The 18,220-nt window shown below is 46.3% G+C and overlaps 1 protein-coding gene across 2 annotated transcripts in view; it reads left to right on the forward strand.

Annotated features, from left to right (window-relative positions):
* Nucleotides 1-18,220, forward strand: part of EFR3B (EFR3 homolog B) — a 614,353-nt gene that overhangs the window by 506,898 nt on the left and 89,235 nt on the right. For both annotated transcript variants that reach the window (XM_078649934.1, XM_078649935.1), the window contains exons 17-18: nucleotides 1,207-1,274; nucleotides 2,528-2,655. In XM_078649934.1, coding sequence (XP_078506060.1) covers nucleotides 1,207-1,274; nucleotides 2,528-2,655 — 196 coding nt within the window. The remainder of the gene's footprint in view (nucleotides 1-1,206; nucleotides 1,275-2,527; nucleotides 2,656-18,220) is intronic.

Consider the following 18,220-nt stretch of genomic DNA (forward strand, 5'->3'; position numbering starts at 1 on the left):
AGTTTAAAATAATATTTGCCTTTAAAGTAAATATTAGAACAATTGAGTACATTTAAATGAAATGAAAATGTATTTAAATAAATATATGTGACCGGAGTTGACAACAGGGTTTGAATGTAGTTTGACATTGTAATAATTTTTTCCAGGGAGATTGTAAGAAAGAATTTAATACATAGTAAAATATTTAAATTGGGTGTTAGAATTTCGTTTGTCATGTTTCAATTAAATAGATTAAAACATGTGTTAGTACTTGAGTTCAGATTAAACTCATAAAAAATATATATATTATTTTAATTTACATGCGTGGTAAGAGTTATGATGTGGTCTCCTATTGTAAATCATTAAATCAATTAGCTTAAGTTTAGATTAAGTGTTAGCAGTAATGAAAGTTAAAGTAATTACAGTAAAATAATAAGATGAAATAACTGATTATTATTAAAGTTAGGAATAGGTGATGAAGTGAAGGTATAACAAAATAAATGGACCAAGTAAGGGTAGTTTTAACTTTATGAATTGGTGAATGATGTAAAAGTAGGAATAAGTGAAGGTGGGGAATTAAAGTTGGGGGAAGTAAAGATAAAGACATAAAACCATATGTGTAATGGGGCTCGGTGATGCTTGCTTGAGAGAATCTAACCTTATAATTGATGTAGTCGTGAACTGCAGTGTGGAAGAGAAAATGGAGTTGATAAACTAGAGCTTTTCAAATTTCATAATATAAGAGCTGAATCCTATAAAGATTAATTCGTTCGCTGTAATGCTGTATTAGTGACGAACGGGATATGAGCTCTTCTGAATCTTTTGAAAATTACCTGAATACATTACATGAGTAGACAAAGCTAAATAGAGGCTGCTACCTAGTCCCTGTATGAAAAACTGTCTTTTCCTAAAAACATTATTTGTTTTCATGTTGATGTTGTCAGTAATATTCAACAACAAAAGTTCCAGAGTACAGAAACGTGAATATGTGTTCAAACATTACTTATTTAATAACTTCTCTATTAAAGTAATTTGTTAATTTAAAGCGAATGGCAGGGTGTCTAACCGCTGCAACCTACTCATACCTTTGTGAGACTCTTTCTACAGAATGTTGGTGAGAAAGTCATGATTTTTTAAATTCTCGTCAGCTTCATTTGCATCATTTAAAAGACATATTCTATACTTCCTTTTTTGGAGGTAACTTGCATATTTGTTATCTTTGACCAGGTAATAGAGGCAAGGCAAAAGCAGGCACCGTACCTTCTTCCAGAGGACGTCTTCCTAGAAAAGCCCAGGTAAGACATGCAGACTTATGTGGCGAGTCTGCCAACGCTTCTGTTACATTTTCAGGCTGCAATAAGGTTGAGTCTTTTTTCTTATCGTAAAGGGGTAGATGCAACCTTCGCTGTCATTGCTTCCATACCTCATATTTTATTGTACATTGTACAAGTAAAAAAGAAACTGACAGCGCAAAAGTTATTTCAGTGCAGCAGCACTAACTGATTACAGCTTCACAACAAGTCTCATCATTGGAAATTGTCCCCTAATGCCAGACTGTAAAATATATGGTTGCTTAAAAGCTAACATATATGTTTTACAAATACAGAATTTGCTGTTTCTTATGCTCAATGCTTTAGCTGGTTTTGATTTTGTCTTTTTGGTTTCTAATTATGTCTCCGTTATAAAGAAAAGTTAACATGTAGAAACTTAACAACACAGGTCCTTGATACTGCTATCCCTCCGTTAGTCAGAGCCCATAAAAGGTTTATCACAGAGCTGTGACTTCATTGTTACTTTTTTCACACAGCTGATGTCCAGGTAGGCCATCTCCGGTGGCCAGCTTCATCCATCATCATCCTTTTTATACAGTCAGTCTCCATTCATCTATTTCCAGCCCTGCAGAACTTTCTGCTCTTAAGTTAGTGCACTTGACGTTTCAACATATTTCAAAGTCAGTGTATTTTACAATGCCCACGTAAAAGTGGTCCTAGTCAATAAAATGTCTATGTTCAGGGAGGTGGTCGCTCCCTACCATAATCCATACAAACTGGTGATGATGCTTCAGTTGGCTAGATGATAATGCAATGTGCTACTCTATTTCATCTGCACCTTGCTTTCATAGCATGAATAGACATCTATGGTACCTCTTTGCCATGCTAGGCTGCCCTTAGCAAGAAAGGGACTTGTAGCTTCTCAATGTTTTGTTTTACTTACTTGGCCAAATCTGCCCCTCCACCTTCTGCTTATTTTCCCCTTCACAGAGTTTAATCAATTGCCATGATCAATTTCTGTGGACTTTTGCTGTTGCACAGTCATGAGTAGATGGTTGTATAAGGCTTTCTTTTTCCGATTGTGATCTGTGAATTTGGAATGTTCTGACTTCAACATATGCTTTAATGTTGAGCTTTTACATTCCAAATGCTAATAAAATGTAATTGTAAAAAAATATGATAATGCTTTGCATAAAACATAAAACACTTTGAGCTGGTGTTTTTCCTTTTGACTAGCCTTGTGATATTACTCTCAGCTATATATTTTATTTCTTAAGGTTACCAAAGAGTGTGGATCACTTGGAGAGGGAAGTCCTGTTCTTGCAGAGTAAAATTAGCGAGGTCCTTGGAGGAAGTGGCTATAACTCTGACAGGCTGAGCACACCGTATATACCACAACTGACAGGTAACGCATCACACTTGAGAATGCCAAATAACTACTGAGTCAGGCATTGTACGCCCAATACCCATATAATGGCATGTGATGATGATTTTCTTTTTATAGGGCAGAAATACTTTCAAACACATGGAGTCTGTGATGAGCCTGAGAAAATTTTGACAAATGATCAAGGGCATTATAAACAGCAGAACCTTTGTTCTTGGCAACACTGACCTTTTGGTTGAGTTTAACAGAAGAAATAAATCCTACACTTATAAACAAAAGGTTATTTTGTAGCAGAGATGGTGCAAATCTTAGGAAGGTAGTGAGATCCAGAAGGGAGATGTTTTCCTTCTCCAGTTGTATGGGAACTTTTCCGAGAGCTAATGGTGGATGATCAGAATAAACCTACAGCCAGATGCATCAAGTGATTTTGGAGTCGCAAACGGTGTGATTCGGAAAAATCGTCCGTTTGCGATTCCAAAATAATTTTTGGGGATGCATGAAACAATTTGACAAAACTCGCAATTTTTTGCCATTCCTAAAAATGCGACTGAATTTAAGGAATCGCATTTGTGCTATTCCTTAAATGCAATGCATGAATTTTTTCAAAAATGCGAATTCGGAAGTAGGAGGTGCAAATTAACACGAGGTTGACCCTCGTGTTAATTTGCGAAATATTTCAAAAATGCTCAAAGAAGCATTTTTGAAAGTGTCATGTTACACACACACATGTCCTTTGGACATGTGTGTGTGAAACTTGCACTTAAAAAAAACATTTCAAGGGTGCAGGGGGGGTCCTTTGGACCCCCCTCAGCACCCTTGCAATGCATCAACAAATTGTCATTCTCAAAATCAAATTCGCAAAAAGCTAATGCCTTTCCATTGATTCCTATGGACCTCTAGGCCCATAGGAATCAATGTAATGCCATTCCTTAATTGCGATTCGCAATTAAGGAATCGCAAATACAGAAAATTAAGAAATCCTAAAAACTTTTAAGATTTCTTGATGCATCGGATTTTGCAATTCCTAAATTGCGATTCCTTAATTTTCGCAATTTAGGAATCGCAAAATCCTACAATGATGCATGTGGCCGCTAATTCCTAATTACTGAGAACCACTATAGGGAGCGTGGGCTGAACTAGTATGATATTATCCCTAACTTGACAATGGAATTCTGGAAATATTATAGTCTGTCTTTAGTGCAGGTCAACTTAGTGGACAGAACACCACTTCCCGCCCTCGCCAGCCTGACAGTTCTAAACTATTATTTTTAGATGGTGTTATGTGACATTGTCTTAGTAATTTCTAGCAATGTAACACACTAATATTTGAAATAACTGATACCCAAATATGTTATATCTGATAGAAACTACTAGCCGCAGATTCCTTAACGTAGAATTATCCCCTGGCGTGAGACTGGACCCGGAAAACTTTCTTGCCCAGCATATCTGCGTGCCGGCGGGCGGTACCACGTGACTCCACCCGACGTCCTCCGCGGACGTGACGTCAACGAGGTCACATAAGCCGCTCTTTTCCGTGTGCACCTCTGATCCGGATCGTGTTCCTGGCCTGTTTCAGGCCTCTTTTTTCCACTTTTGAGCGTTTTTCTTGGGAACAGTGTACGAATGCCTTCGGGCTTTAAGACGTGCTCGTCTTGCGCACGCCAGATGTCGGCGACGGATCCTCTCCCCATCTGCATGTGGTTTTTGGTGGAGCACCACGACTCCACAGACTGTGAGGCGTGTCAGCAAATGAAACCGAAGTCCCAGCGGGAGCGCCGGATGAAACTCCTTTCGGCATGCATGTCCAGGTCGGTTGCTTCGCCGCGCCCGTCCCCCGCGGGCGGCTTCAAGAACCGCCGCCTCCGACATCGTCCTTCTTCCAGGCTGCAAGAGCGCCGCTCACCTGTTGGTCAGTGTCGCAGTTTGTCCCCGAGGGCTGGTCCTCGGTCTCTTGGGGTTGGGTTCTCAGCGGGTGGTGTGGCCCTGCGCGTCGCCACCCTATCCGCCTTTTCCCAGCACGGGGGCGACTAGAGCCCAGATGGAGGCCTATGCGGCGACCTTGCAGGCTTTGTTGGCTTCTCCTTCTCCTCCTGGGACGTCTGCGGATCCCTTACTGCGTGCGGGGACTTCTGCGGCGTCGCCGGCTCCGGTGCCGACAGGTTCGTCTCTAGGTTCGGAGGATGTGGTGCCGTTGAGGTGCGGCCCTTCGGGGTTCCCTCTTTGGGACCTCGGCGTCTCTTCCTCGCCGCAAACACCCGCGGGAGTCCCTGTGGTGTTGTGGGAGGTTGCCGGGACTCGGGCGTGTCCTCGACTCCCCCTCGGTCCTCTGGGCAGGCGGTGGCCTTGTTCGAGACCGAAGTATGCTGCTCAGGTGCCGGCGGCTGCTGGACCTAGCGGACCGCAGGGGCAGGCTAGGGGTCGGGGTGTGTCCCCGGGCTCCCCTCGTCCCTCCAGGCAGGCGGCTGCCTCGTCGGAGGTTGAAGCAACACCTTTTCGGCACCATTCCATAGCCGCTATTCCGACCCAGCCTCGATCTCCTGCGCTGTGCGTTGTTATGGAGGTTGTTCTGGCGTCTCCTTCGGCGCCGGTTGATGTTGACCTGCTGCCGGTCGCGGACTCTACGGGGCCGGCGTCAGGTCGTTGATTTGCCTCTGGACGCCCCCTCTTCTCCAGAGGTTCGGCGGTTTTTGGTTTCTTCTTCTCCGGAGACGGATCGCCACGTCGTGGCTTTTTCCCCAGCTTCGTCTAAGGACGTCTAAGGTCGTCTAAGGACGGCTCTTCGCTGTTGCGGCGGCCACAGTCTTCACCGGAGGCACCTCAGGCTCCCCATTCCTCGGTCCCCCTTCCCGCTTTCTGGACTTGCCCCAACAACTTCTGCACCGCCACCGTCCTGCACCGCATGATCTGGTCTGTTTTACCCTCCACCCCTCTCCCAGGGGCCCTCTTTTACAGACAACCTTTCCCTCCCTGCCATCGGTGTCGTCCCCCCCCCCACCCCCGTCACGGGAGGGCCGCTGGTTGCATTCCTGGGGGCGCAATATCTTCGCCTCCACCAGTGTGGCTTTGCCGGCCCTTAACACTCTTTGTGTATTGGCTAGGGCCACTTCTTGTTTGTGGGATTCGGCAGAGTCCCTTTTGCTTCTAAGGAGGGTGCCTGTGTTGATCTGCTGCACCATGTGTTGGATGGCTGGGAACTGGCGGCATTTATTCTTCGGTCCGCTCTGAACATTTCGGAGGTGCTTGGTCGTACCCTGGCTTCACCATGGCTTCTTCAGTGGCCCTTCGTCGACATGCCTGGCTACAGGATAGTGTGTTTCCGGAGAACATTAGGGAACGCCTGGTGGACCTTCCCTTTCATGGCACTCCTTTATTCCACGCCTCTGGGGACTCTGCCATTCAGAGGTTTCTTGCGGGGCTTTGTCCTCCTCCTCCTCCTCCTTCTCCCCCTCACTGGCCTGTAAGTCGGTCTGGGTTTTGGGAGCTGTTCTCCCGTAATTTTCTGGGGCTTTGTAGCGAGTAGCCCCGTTTGTGTGTTCTGTGTGGTTGATGTGCCTTCAGGTCCTTTTGTTATGACTTTGGTGCTGTTGGCTGCTAGTCCGGCCCTTTTTTGATTGTGGTTTTGGCTGTTGGTAAGCCGTGTTGGCCCTGAGATTAGGTCTTCTGTGTATTCTTGCAAGCCGTCTGCAGTTCCTCCGCAGGTCTTTCTGTTTGTCCTCTGCTGCGGAAACTTTTTCCTAAGAGGGTTCCCATGTTCTTGGGACGTACCATGCCCTATGTGGGGTAATGGTAGCTATTATATAGTGCTATCGTGCTGGGAAGGTGTGGTTGTCCTTCGGGCCTCTGCTCTCCGTGGCGTCACGGTATGCCGCTGGTGCGATCCTCTTGCTGATGGTTTTGGAGTGGATTGCGTAGCGCCCCGGTCTGTCTTTCTCCTGGATCACTGTGTCGCTAGCCTGGTCTGGCCTGCTGTCTGCAGCCTTGCGTTGTAGCTCTGCCTGGTTCCACTTCATTCGTGGGTGCGTGTGTGCCGGACCCTCCCTTGGGGCGTGTCCCAGCCCTTCTTGGCCTTTCCGGGCCTCTACCTTCTGCTGGCGTCTGGCTGGTCCTGGGTGCACCGTTCCGTGGTGTTGTCTGTTGCTGGCTGTGCATGCCGGTGCAGGCCTGTTGTTCTTCTATCTATACCATTGTGCCTTTCTCTTCCGTCTGCACTTTTAGTGGTGCAGTCGTCCCTGTCTTGTCTGCTGCTTGTGGCTGGGGTGTGTTTGGCTTTTCTTCAAGTGGGACCTGCCGCTGGTTCTACCTCTCCTCCCTAGGAGCTGAGGTGGTCCTTGTGTTCCTTGAGGCTCTTCAGGCGCTTTATGTCCCTGCGGGGTGTTGGGCAGTTCTCCCTTGGTGGGGCCTAGGATATCCTGGCTTTTCCCTTCTTGTCCCTGTGGCATGTCCCCTGCTGGGGCCCTATGTCTCTCCTGGTGAGGAGGCTCTCTCGCAGGCCCTCCTCCCGTTTGAGTATGGCTAGGGTATCTATTCTATGTTAACCTGTTCAGTGCTCATGACAAGGTCAGCTCGTCATGCAGTACACTGGAGCTGTGCTTATGACGAGTTGACCTTGTCATGAACCATAGGATTTTAGGATTTTCAGCACAGGAGGGGAAAACCTCTAGCAGCCAAGGTGTTATGGAATCTGCGGATAGTAGACTCTATCAGATGAACAAGTTACTTACCTTCGGTAATGATGTATCTGGTAGAGACAATTCTAGCCACAGATTCCATCATGACCCACCCTTCCTCCCCATTGTGCGAGGACCCTCTGCTTGGGTTTCGATGGTCGCCTCCCTCTGGGTGCCTTGTCTTTTGTGGGTGTCCTCTTCGTTTTGTTCAAGTCAGGCATCCCTCCAGCTGGTTTCTCTCCAGCGTGGGGGCCTACTTTTGCTCTTCCCTCTGTTAGAGTTTCTGATCCCCACCTGGTCTTCTTTGTTGGGGTTCTTTTACCTGTCCTTGGCCTCCTGTTCTTTTCAGATGGCACTGTAGCCTGCAAATGGATTACCTGTCCTTGACCCCCCCCTCCTCCTTTCAGGAGTTATGGCCATCCTTGGCAGTGTAGTCTGGGGATGGATTACTGTTGTTCCTCTGTTTCGGGCTTGTGGCTTTTTCCCTTGTGGTTGTAGTTGCAGACTCTCTTTCTCTCTCTTCTGTCACAGCGCTTTCACATGCTTGTGCCTCCAGGATGGCTTTCACTTTGGCTTGCGAGGTGGTTCCACGGAGTGGTGCTTGCACTTTTCTTGCTATGACTTTGCTGCTCTGGCCTTCTAGTGCTTTACTGCTGCCTGGTGATTTCGCCTTGGCTTGCACAAGTTGTTCCTCAGGGTGGTGCTCTGCTCCTTTCCTGCTCTGGCCTGCTGTTATCGCCTTCTGCTGCCCTGGTGCCACCTGGTGGTGTTTCTCACCTTCTGTTTCTCTCTCTTTTGTCTCCCTGTTTTTTTCGCACACTGTTACCATGCTCTCCTCCGTTTTGTTATGATGGCTCCACGTTGTTGTGCGGAAAAGTTCTCCGAAGCAAACTGACGTCAGTGTGCCATGGTGGGGCTTATGTGACCTCCCTGACGTCGCGCCCGCTGTGGACGTCGGGGCGGAGTCGCGTGGTAATGCCCCCCCCACGCGCAGATATGCTGGGCAAGAACATTTTCCGGGTCCAGTCTCACGCCTGAGGATAATTCTACGTTAAGGAATCTGCGGCTAGAATCATCTCTACCAGATACATAGTTACCGAAGGTAAGTAACTTGTATGACACACCTAAAGCATGTTATAACATAAGTAGCTACAAAATACTGAGCAGTCATAAATAGTTTTTTCTGCCAACCAAGAGAATAATTTCTGGACTGGCTTTGTGGGAAGTATTGTGCACACTAATGAGTGCTACCATTTATTTGTGTGTGTTTGTTCTGATCTGTAGCTTATGTAGCACAAAAATTGTCGCACACACCTTGTAAGGGAGTACCTTACAAGGTGTGAGCCAAATCTGTGGCAGACATATATTTGTGAGTGTACTGCAGCACCTACTAAAACATTTGGAATCATAGCTCATTGAATGTCTTCTCCAATACAGATCACATTGCAAATTATTTCGCTTCAGGATGCAAAATCACTACGAAAACTTTAAGCTTCCAAATCAAGACAAACTCTGGAAAGCCCTCTTTATACTAGGCAAGAGTGTAGGAAGGTGGATACCTGACTATCGTTACCCCAGATTTTTTGCCTAGTGTTTAGCTGGTTTTCGACTTAGTTGGCCTGGGATCCTGCTATTCAGTACCCCAGGCTATCTGCTCTCTCTGTAAAATGGACTCCATGTACCTTGGGTACATCTCCAATTGGGAATTGGGTCACCTTATGAGCCCCTGTACAGTGTACTATAGGTACCCAGGGCCTAGGTGCATCCAAGGCCTACCAGGGGCTGCAGCATGTATTATGCCACCCCTGGCTGGCCACCTAAATTGACACAACTGGCTGATCACTCAGCTGGGGCAAGGTCGTGTAATCACCCCTTGCTTAGGTATAGTATCCCTATACCTATCTTAAATATAGACACACAGTAACCTATAAGTCACTCCTATGGCCGGCCTTAACAATCCTGGAGGCATAGTGCTTGGTTATGTGTGAGATGGTGCTCTAGCATGAGCTGAGCCTGTCTGCAGCTTTCGGAACCATGTCCTTCTAGCTGTTCTATGATATTGCCATACCATATACTCTTAAGTGCATTATAATCCTCGCGGTTGAATGCTAACTTTGGTTTGGCTTTATCTAAACATGTCGTGTAAGGTGTCATACGCTTTGGAATACTACCCCCTCGCCAATTCTGGCGACGGGGCTAGCATTCCACCCTTCTAGAGTGAGAAGACATGTTGAAACTACTGTACCCAGTTAAAGTTAACCAGAGCCCCAGCATCACAAAATGGATGCTGCTGCCACAGACACAAGTCTGACCTCCTGCTGCTGGGAGTCCTTCCAGCGAGGGAGGCCTGGGCAATAGGTTTCCTGCCTGGAGAGGTGCGAGCACCACCCCAGACAGGATTTTGTGTATTGTGACAGGGAGGGCTGAAAAGAAGCAGACACTGCCTGGGGCACACTAGGTGCTGCATGCATAGTCCAGTTCAAACCGGTGCTGGGGCACTCCAGCCCCAGCTCTGGCGCGAAACTGGACAAAGGAAAGGGGGTGTAACCACCCCCCTTCCTGGTCCCACCCATAGGAGGGACCTAGTGAGTAAACCAGCCCCCTTTAGTTGTATAAAGGTGTAGGAGCTGACCCAGGACACTTTAGATTTACTCTGATGAAACTTTTAAACGAAACTCTGGACCCTTCGACATTCAACCGACTTGAAGACTGAAGAATCTCCCTTGTGGCCAAGGAGTGACCACCCTGGGAAACCAGGCACCATCCAGCAACTCGACGGCTCGCTTTGTCCCCGTTCCCGCCGGAACTCGAGCGCAGAGCCTGACAAGACCTCGACTCCAGGACTCCTCTGACCCCACTGCACGACTCCAGCACAGCTGAGCTCCGTGGAAGGCGTCGGAATCCGAAGAACCAGGCAACTTGGAAAGTCTTCAACTTGCTAACAGCACAGCTCCTGAGGCATCCTCAAAGCTGTGCACTGGGGACTGAGACACCCCGACAAAGAGCTCCACCTGCACCGAAGACCAGCCCTCCACACTCCACGAGATCTGCGTGGGGCCCTTCTGCTTGTGTTCTGCTCGACGCGTTGTCCGGTTGCTGGCCCGTTGGCTAGTAGCCCTCTGACGACGACTCCTTTGAAAATCCATCGCTGGTCTGGTTGCTCCAGACTGGCCCTCGCTTCCCTGAAAAGGTGAAGTACCTCAGACCCTCCTGGTCAGCACCAGAAGCCTTTTGTGTATCCTGTGTGGGTTGCCTTTGCTTAGGCTTGTTGGCTCCAATCTTGAAGTTGACCCCTCCATCTGCGAGAGCCTTCGTGGGACAGCTCCTCTCCAGCACCTGGTCGTCCTCGACGCCTCCTGGTCCGCGTGGCTGCAACGACAAGCTTCCCATCCGCACCTGATTGCTCCTCGACGACGTCTGGTTCCTCCCTGGTTCCACCTGGTCACTGGCTAGTGACCTAGACTCTGTCCCCTCTGCTTTCAGGTCTTCTTCATCCTAGATCCACCCTTGGATCCACCCGGACATCTTCCTCCTGGTAGCCTGCAGCATCTTCTTCCAAGGCTCCATAGGAATCAACGAGAAAACCCGACACACTTTGACACCTATGCACCCGCAGCCCGTGGGTGAGGTAACGCGAGTACTTCGGTGCTCCTGTAGGGATTGATTATCCTAGTGTCTAGTTTTGTTAGTTATATCTCCCTAGTTAGACCGGAAGTGTTCTAAATCTACCTTTAAAGTTCCCATTGACTCTCTGTTGACTCTCGCGTGAGTGTAGGGACACTGCACGCGCCGCCTGTGGGCCTCCTACTCCTAACCTAAGGGTCAGATAGTGTAGCCCCAGCGATTCCCAAGGCCCTAGGCTTTCTCCTTTCCCAAGTCGTGGTTCTTATACAACTTACTTAGTATATGGTTTTTACGCGCCCCTAGGGCCTAACTGTAAATTGTGCTATTTAAAGTATTTCTAAGAGTAACTTGTTATGTGCTTTTGCCTCTGATCTCATAAAGAGTTCAGAGGAGTGTGTTAGTAAATAAATACATATATATTTTATATATATCCTGTGTGGGGTTACATATGGTAAAACAGCTGGCTTTACACGCCCTCAAGAGTCTTTTAGCCTAAGACTGTTCTGTCCACGCTACCACTAGGATAGCTGGTCTATAAGGTTGACTTACAACCATCACCATAAGGGTTCTTTGGACTCGTGCAAGGTGCTCACTGGAATAGTGAACATCATATACCAGGCCAACTTCTCACAAAGAACATATTGGGAGTGTGTACCCTTCAGGCCACTGCTGTCCCTGCAATACAGGCAGAAGGAAACCTTAAACAAAGAATGCTGCTTTTCGAAGAAAACGCACAGAGGGAACCAATTTGTTTCTCTGTCTGCTCAGCTGGTGTTCACAGACTTGTGAATAATCATGCCTTGCTGTAGTTCGCTGGACAGCAGGTATCCAGTGTCTTTTTCTAGGTAATTCTATGTGTTGATGGTCAATCTAGTCTCTTTTCTGCCACAGTGTGCTCTAAAAGGGAAAGCACACCCCTCACCCAGATTATTTCAGACAGGGGCTTTTTGCAGCTGGCTGCTCTAAGGATTGCATGTCCACCTTTTTGGAGAATGAATACAGCTTCTCGCTGAATATTCTCTCAGCTAACCATATGCCTCACTTAGATATATTTAGCAGGATTTCTCAGAAGTGATCACTTCCAGCAACTCAACACAAGATATAAGTTGATACCATAATTAATAGGTTCCTCTTACAAAGTATCATAGCAATAATCCGAGCCCATGACCCTTAACAGCCACCAATCACACACTGATATTTTACTTTAAACACAGCTTCTTACCAGTTAGATACATTTACCAATCACTATGAACACGGAAACTAAACATTCAAAATACGTGATCACTGTAACAAATCAACATGACATGTTGAGAAGGGAAATTTCCTAAAGACTTGATATGTGCTGTGGCAATGATATTGCAGCAAGCAAAGAGCTAAAGACTTGCTTTAAGGCCTTATTACTAGTTGGTCGGAGTTGAACTCCCTTGTGGAATTGCACTCTGCTAAATCACAATTGAGCCTGATTTTACCACCCAGAAAATCCAGTAAAACTGGTTGGGGCTTCGGCTGCAGTAGCAGCCATGCATCAGCATCCAACCCAGTGTTCCTCACTTCCCTCCTCTACCCTTGCTACCCCTATCTTTTAACACTACCTCACACAATCATGCCAACATGAAAGTACAGAAACTAAAACGGAATTTAAGGATTGACCCAGAAAAAAATAACTTTAAAAAATAGAGGGTCTTTCTTGCACCTTGCCACTCTCAAGAGTTTTTCAGATGAGGCTTTACAGGGTCAGATACGGGTCAGATACAATGCGCGGCAGCTCATAGTCGACGGGAAATTAATGAAGGAAAAAACTCCAGTCAGTTAGAAGCACTTTCACAAATGGAGGTTCTGAAGCTTTGTCTCATTCTTCCAATGGAACACTCAAAGTTCTTGGCGTGTATGGCTTTACCACTGTGGTTTTTGGGCAGTTTTCAGATATCATTCACAGGAATCCCATAAACGGTAACTTGAGGACCTTATGATCAAGCCCCAGCATATCACTGACTAATATTTACCAATTTCTCATCCTCATAAAGCAGTAGCTGAGACTGTTTTCTGTATTTTCTAATCTTTCTGGGGACTACAGCTCTAGAACTATCAGGTTTTCTGGGACTTGTAACTACAGCAACAGGTAGACATGCTGTTTGCTGGAGGCAAAATATCTCACTATCTGTGACTTTTGCTACTCGACCTATCAAGTGTATTCCAGGACAGGACACTTGCACAAAAGTCAATAGTTCTTCTGCTTTTTCTGTAGGGTACTTATAGATTTTTTTCTTTGTCACATAGCTTTGACCTTTGGGGAGATGATCCCACTGTGTGAATCTTTTACTATGGCATTAGATACAAATTCTGATAGATTTGGGTCTGTTCTGTAGAAGTTCCACTCCAAACTCATTCCAAATTCCGTGATGGCACATGCCTTGTTTTCCTATCAGGAGATATGGTTTGAACTATTTACTACATGAAAAGATCATGTATATGCTTCGTAGAGGTACCCGTTCATTGATCTGCAAACTTGTTTGACCTGGTGTCAATAAGAACAGTAGCCCTATCATCTGGCTATTCTTCACCTGGATTGGACATTATGGTTGGTTTCAGCCAATGAATTGCTTCATCGACTAGCTGGTTACTTAATTAAAGTAGCAGTATGAATATCAAATTGTTGCTTCTCTGACACACCAGAAGCAGCTGTGTGCTCACTTGACCTCCTGTCTACAGGAGAGAAGACAATGGATCTTTGGTCCTTATGCTCTGGGTGCCTTGAGAAGTTTGCTTGGCTCAGTCCAGTCAGTATTGGTGCTTCCAAGGTCTTAAGAGCTCCTCACTGGCGGGAAACTCTCCCCTGAGCGGAGCAGAGCGCAGCGCTGGGAAATCCGCTGGCAAAGCTCAAGAGCTTGGAAAAGAGGAAGGATTTTAAACAGAAGGTTCTTTTTATGCCTGTCATCTCAAGGAAATATCACTCTCTCCTGAAGGTGTGACTAGCCTTAAATCTATTCCTATGCAACATACAGAGTGTTTGTTTTCTTAATCTCCCAAATAAAAATTCTATTAACCTTTTTCATGTGATATCAGTTCCTACCTAGACCTTTGTAAAAAGGCCTTAGTCAGAGAAGGTTGGGTCACAATGCTCTCATATCCTTTTTTATTGTTGTCTTCATCAACCACTTGCATTCTTTTTTGTCCCTCTGCTTTCCTCATTCCTTCTGCTGCAGTTTCCTAGCTGGATTTCCTCGCCCCGAAGAGCTTTATGGAGTGCTCCTAATGAACTCCATTGCAGGCTAGTTGTAATGCCTTTCTTAACAACTTCTGCATCATTCATCCTATTCAGTCAAGAACTACCAACATTGTCCAGGAGATTTTCTGTCTTTCTGTCTGGACTCTCTTAAAGAGATACTTGCCACTATTCACATGTATATTAAAGTGCAGGCTGCCATGGTGGTTGCTTAGAGCAATCAAGAATGAAACCAGAAGGCATAACATCCAGTCCTTTAGAAAACAAAGGACAACTCTGACACGGATAATATACTTTTAATTCATTCTAGAGTTTGCAGATACCCTGTACTGCAGGCAACTGTGGGTCTTTGTGACGACCGAGCACAGCACAATTGCAGAATCAATCTTTTGAAGAGAAAGGAACATTCTGGCCAAATCTGTTTTATAAGTAGTACAATGTTTTGTGGGTGCTGCCGCCTGTGTGCACTAGTTGCACTTGTGACAACTTTTAAGAAAAATGGTAAACCTCTGTACAGACCAATGGACTTGAACTACTACATTAGACCTGAATAAGATAAAGAGTTGGTCCATTTAACATTGAGGCTAATAAAAAGATAGGTCTCCGTGAATATAAAAGAACTTCAAAAAAGAGTAAAAGCTATGGTGTTCACAAGACCCTTATGGAATTGTATGGGGATACTGCTGCTTATCTATTTAACCATAAACCCGCTGCTGTGTTGAAGTATGCTTCATTGGATAACCCTTGCTGTTTAATTTTCCAACATAGTTACCTTTAAAACTCGAGGTCCACTTTTCTGTCATGTGTGGGTTGTCTTGAAAGACGCTGATAATAGGAATTCTCTGCTGATCACGTGGTAGACCAAAGTAGTTGGTATCTTAGATCTGAGTGATATCAGTCTTCACTAATTTTTACTGACTGCTGGGGCTCCCACCCTTGTTGCTTTTATAATTTGAGGGCTGGTGATGTGGCTCCTCAGCCATGCTTCATAAGCTTTTTTGTAAGCCAAATACTAAGCTTCTAATTTTTCAACTTTAGCTGATATTGCAGTTGCTGTGAGAGTCTAAGCTATATTTTGTCCAAAATTTTAAGCACTAACTTTACATTTAGTCTAGTAGCAAAGTAAATTAATATATTATTTTGACCTCATAGTTGTATTTACATACTACATGTTTTTTTTTCCCAAGCCTTCATCCCCCATAACCGAAGCGCACCAATTTACTGATAAGTGATAATTGGCCAGAACAATTCGTACAAGTCCATAACCATTCTCCTGTGCCATCTGCAGTGTAAAATCTAAATGTGAATGTTATAGTTGGTATTATTCTGGATATGGCAAGTGAAGGGGCTGTCTGTGTATCAGATATGTTGACTGAACTTCCAGAAAGGAAGATTCATCTGTTCAGATAGCTAATGATATTTTAGATGGAGCCAGTGGCATTTTTTTTCTTTAAGTGTGCAACAGTGGGATTTAAATCATGTTTTAATGTAGACTCTATTTTAATGGCATCCTCTCCTTGGTTGGAAAAAATCTCTTTCACCTACACCGGATTAAGTCCACCTCTGTTGCTACAATATATAGTACGCTGATGACCATTGAAATGGCATACATGATTGTTAATCAAATATGATGGATGGTCCTCTAACCTTTCTCCAGGAAATGGCAATTATTGTAGATACAGTAGATATTATGGTTGTTTGGCTTACTGAAATTTGGAATACCAATAAAAGTCACACTACTTTGAGAATGTGGTTACTGTTTGAGGGTACCTGGTGATCGAGTCCCAGTTGTTTGCATTGACATGTGTCCTTCTAAACATGGAAAAATAGACTCCTACCTGTACATTACTTTCTGATGGATACATCTGCCAGTGGATTCCTCACCTTGTGAATATTCCCTGCGTCAGCAACATTCGAAAATTCTTTTGTAGCTCTTCACGCCGACGTGGATGACGTCACAGAAGCACGGCATCGCGCACTGCTCTGCTGACGTCACTGACTTCATAACAGGACTCCGTCAGCGTGATGACATCAGTTCCCTTTTTTCCGCATCGTCGACGCTAACGGTTTTTCTGGGGATCCTCAGTAGCTCATTTGTTACTCTGTTACTGTTGGTTGTTTCCAGTGATTTCTTGTTTCCTGTCGAAATGTCTTCGAAGAAATCCGGGTTTAAGCCCTGTGGGAAGTGCAGAAAGTTAATGTCCATAACGGATCCGCACGAAGACTGTGTATGGTGTCTTCCTTCTGACCATGATGTCCAGGGGTGCCCCTGTTGTAAGAAGATGAACCTCAAGGCGCTGCGAGAAAGAGGCGAAGCTTCTTGTAGCGAAGATGAAAGGCAAGAAAGATAGGAAGAGTTCGAAGTCCCGCTCGAGGCGGTCGAGGTCTTGTTCGAGGTCGGCTTCGAGGTCGTCTTCTGAGCATGCTTCTCGATCCAAGAAGAAGCATAAGAAGAGAGAGTCGGATCCGAAGTCGAAGTCTCCAGGTCGTCGACATCGGAAGGATTGTGTCTCCTTCACCTGTTGTACCGGATCCGGAAGGTGAGCCCTCGCCTGTGGAGTCACCGGAGCAGTCTCCCGCTCCGGCATCGAATCCTTCCCCGACGCACTCTCTACCTCGAGAGGAGGAAGAGGCTCCATTGCCCGAAAGGTCTGCGACTCCGGAGCATCATCCCGAGGATCCGTTTGACCCGATTCCTGTACCTCGACAGGAGCAGCCTGTGGGTCCATACCCTCCATTTCCAGGCCCAGGACAAGACCCGACGCATTATTTAAATGCAATGTATGGGGTCTTCTCGAGATCCATGTACCCCTCTGGAGCACCGGCTGGTCCCATGGGTCCGATGGCCTTTAATCTGGGCGTCCCTCAGACATATGCACCGGCGCCGTTTATGCCGACTCCGGTTCCGGCTTGGCATCTCTCGGCGCCATCGATGCCGATTCCATCTTCACCGGCTCCGGTCTCGACCTCGTACGCTCCAGACTGATCCTCCGGCTCCGAGTTCGACACCGGCGCCAGCTCCGTCAGAGTCGGTTGTGGCTCCACCGACGCCGATCCCAAGGATGAGGTCTAGGTGGGAGGTTCAAAGACTTCTGGAGGAGCGAAGGTATCGAACAGAGAAGATGGAGGTGGGTGAACTGCAGGAGTCTGATGATTTGTTTGATGACCTTAAAGATGCAAGTGGTTTGGAGTTATCTCCAGAGTGGGAGCTTTCCTCGGCTCCTGATGTTCCTTCAAAGGATGTTGCACCATATCTCATGGTCATTAGGAAGGCAGCTGAACTCTTAGATTTGAATCTGCCCACTGCGGAGTTTAAATCAAACATTTTAACAGAGGTACTCCATTCTCCCTCTTCAGTGGTGGAGCCGATGCTTCCTTTTAATGAGGCAATTACTGAGCCTGTTTTGGAAGTGTGACAAAAGCCCTTTTCGTCTCCTGCGGTATCAAGGGCTGTCGCAAGGAGGTATAGAGTAGCTCCTGGAGATCCGGATTTCTTGTCTTCGTATCTGTCTCCTGAAAGTTTAGTAGTTCAGGCAGCCTGCTCCAAAAAATATACTGGTGCTTTTCCTCAGGTGCCTAGTGACAGAGTCTAAGAAACTGCACCAATCGGCGAAGAAGGTTTTCTCTTGGGCAAGCATGGCCCTCAAATCCACAAATGCCACGTGCCTATTAGGACGTTATATCCACGCTCTGATGGACTCTGCGAAGCAGTTAGTTCCAAAGATACCTGAGGAGGACAGGCATAACTTCAGGGAGGTTCTTGCGGATACACAGGCTGCTGCTCGCCAGGTGATCCAGAGCAGTTTGGATACGGCTGACTCTGTGGCAAGGGTCATGGGGTCATCGGTTGCCACCAGGAGGGCTGCTTGGTTGAAAACATCTGAATTTTCTCCTGATGTGCAGGCTACTTTAATAGATCTTCTATTTGATGGTTCGGGCCTGTTTGGTAAGAAGGCGGATGCTGCCTTGGAAAGGTCAAGGACAGTAAGGCAACGGCTTGGTCTTTAGGCCTTCAGACCAGAGGTTCGTCAAGTAAGAGATACAGAGGATTCGGATGGTCTTCCTTTCGCTC

Source organism: Lissotriton helveticus, chromosome 6 (assembly GCF_964261635.1).
Source record: "Lissotriton helveticus chromosome 6, aLisHel1.1, whole genome shotgun sequence".
In the NCBI taxonomy this organism is placed as follows: domain Eukaryota; kingdom Metazoa; phylum Chordata; class Amphibia; order Caudata; family Salamandridae; genus Lissotriton; species Lissotriton helveticus.